Genomic DNA, 2,659 nt, shown 5'->3' on the forward strand with positions numbered 1-2,659 from the left:
AGAGAAGGTACTTTCAAAAAGATAGAATTATCATATCAGAATAGAATCAATGTTAAGTAATTATTACAAAGGGCAAAATAACTACATTTTTTTCTTATATTTATATGTATGTTTGTATTTGATATTAAATAAATATAAATTTGCAATATCATGTCTGGCTCTATCCTCTTTCCAATTACTAAGTATTGATGAGAAATATATCATGGATTTGAACAATATCTTTTATTAAATCAACTAGCACAAATATAAGTACACAAATAAAGAGGCAAAATGAACCTGAAAAGATTAACTAAGTATACATTACTGAATTTTAAATAAGTCCAAAATAAATGCATGAACAGGCATTTAAGTAAATACAACAATCAAGTATACAGGAAAGTAACTAAATCATGTTCTCCTGCCAATGCACTGAGCCTTCAGCTGATGAAAAATATTCTTTCAGCATGTTCCGTCGTTGCTTTGCATCCCTGGTTGCAATGTTGCCGGTCACGGTTGGAGGGACTGCTTCTAAGGACGGGTCACTCCTCCAGCTACCAGGTATGACGGCATGTGTGACGGGGTGCTCCTGATCTCCTTCTTGTCTGCGTGTGTTTTTTCTTATTATCATATTATGCAGAACACATGCGGGCAACACTAATGGCTCTATATGGTCAGGCTTCAGGCATATTGCCATGTGGAATATTCGGAATCTCTTTGCCAGAATCCCGAAGGCGTTCTCCACCGCCCTGCGTGCCCTACTTAACCTGTAGTTGTAAATCCGTTCTTCCTTGGTTAGGCCTCTTTTGGGGTAGGGCTTCATAAGGTAATTCCTCAGAGGGAAGGAATCATTACCAACTAGGAAATAGTCCACAGGGGATCCATTAGGTTGACCTGGCAGGGCCTCAGGTTGGGGAAGATTTGCTTCCTCTTGCAACAGCATTTTGCCCAGTTGGGTCTGGGCAAATACACCACCGTCTGACTCTGACCCAGTGGCACTCACGTCGACGTATAGGAACCTATATTAAGCATCAGCAATTGCAAGTAATACCATGGAGTAGAACTTATAGTTGAAGTAATGCGTACCGCCTCGGGGAAGGTTACAGAGCCTAATATGTTCGCCATCTATAGCTCCAATTACGTGGGGAAAGTTCCACCATTCCTCAAAACCCCATGCAACCTCCTGCCAAGCTTCAGGTGTTTGTGGCACCTGCAGTTCATCATCCCCGAAGGCAACAACAATGGCCCTGCAAGTCTCTGGTACGATGTAGCTAATGGTGTTGTGGGCTATCCGGAACGAGTATAGCAGACTCTTGTATGAATCACCTGTAGAGAGGAAACGTAGGGTGATAGCAACAAGTAGGCCTGGCTCAATGGGTTTCCTCCTGAATGTCACTTTCTTCTGAATGTAGGCAGTGACTCATTCAACAATTTCATTGAAGAGGCCCCTGTCAATCCAGGTAAAATTTTTGTACAGGTCTGGGGCTTTGGTTGACAACTCCTCCATCAGGTTGTCATAGTGACCTTGCTCCATTCTTTTCTGCAGGTACGGCCACCCCCAAACCCGCCTTTGCGGCCTCTTTTTCTTCAGTGTGTGATTTACAGCAATCATTGCAATCTCCAGCAATAACATGGTGTGCACATATTCGACGATGAACGGCAACATTTCTCTTCTATCCGTACTTGCTGTAACTATAAGTTCGCGGATTTCAGCAATGTCCTCCATGTTGATTCAGCAGGATGGTAGTATGTGTTGATGTTGTAGTGTTATGTCAGCGACTAGCAACACATGCTGCTGGCTGGCCCTTTTATAGATGGGGTTTAACCCCCGCAGTATGTGGGGACAACATGAGGTTGACACAACTCAGTAACGCACAAAGTTACACATACGGTATATGTACATTGGTGTTACGCGCTCTGCCACGCACTAATTTTCACTGCACCGCTGCTTGTCGGGCCACTTCCAGTAAGCGTCATGTCACACTTACGCAGTACGTACATTTGCGGCGCACTATAATACACCTGCTTTACGCACATCGGCCCATGTCACGTATCCAGTTGGGCAGGGCTTATTCACCTCGCGTATGGTCACGTTTCACAATTTTCGGCCGTGCGTGGCCATGCATGCCTTGATACGTGAATGTGTGACCTTAGCATTAACCTCATCTTTACACACTGCACCAGTCACCTCTCTCCTGGACACACTTGTTCTCTTCCCCGTCATTAAGATTTTTCTATTCTGTCAAATCTTCCACTTCATCAAGCCAGAACTTTCTGAGTCAGCCTTTCGGCCTTCCCAACAACACTCCCTGATTGTACAACATTTTCAGCAACGCACAATCCTCCCTCTCCCCGCAAAGAATCTCATAACTCATTGGTCCATCCTTCACCTGTTCCACTGCTTGGACCCTTTGTAGAACCGTTACATTTCTCATCTTTTCAGTCATAATCTAACTAAAAATTCTCCAAACCGAATACTTTTATCTTCTCTTGTATTCAACATTCACACTTAACTCACACGGGGAAAAGATGGCTCAACAAGTCCCTATGCATTTTGCTTTCAGAAAAACATACAATTTTGAACCAATCAATTACAGTCTCATTATTATGCTTTTTTTCCCTGCTGCGTATACACGCATCATATCCTGGGTCCTTTTTAATTTCAACCTTTTAAGTGTCCCTT

General features: G+C 43.2%; 1 protein-coding gene across 1 annotated transcript; it reads right to left on the reverse strand.

Annotated features, from left to right (window-relative positions):
- Window positions 1-382: 382 nt before the first annotated feature.
- LOC136850654 (uncharacterized) lies at window positions 383-1,702 on the reverse strand. The gene is made up of 2 exons (XM_067124417.1): window positions 1,545-1,702; window positions 383-995 (listed from the first exon to the last, which is right to left on the reverse strand). The coding sequence occupies exons 1-2, from the start codon at window positions 1,700-1,702 to the stop codon at window positions 383-385; spliced, it is 771 nt and encodes a 256-aa protein (XP_066980518.1).
- Between the last annotated feature and the right edge of the window lie 957 nt (window positions 1,703-2,659).

Source organism: Macrobrachium rosenbergii, chromosome 3, assembly GCF_040412425.1.
Source record: "Macrobrachium rosenbergii isolate ZJJX-2024 chromosome 3, ASM4041242v1, whole genome shotgun sequence".
NCBI lineage: Eukaryota > Metazoa > Arthropoda > Malacostraca > Decapoda > Palaemonidae > Macrobrachium > Macrobrachium rosenbergii.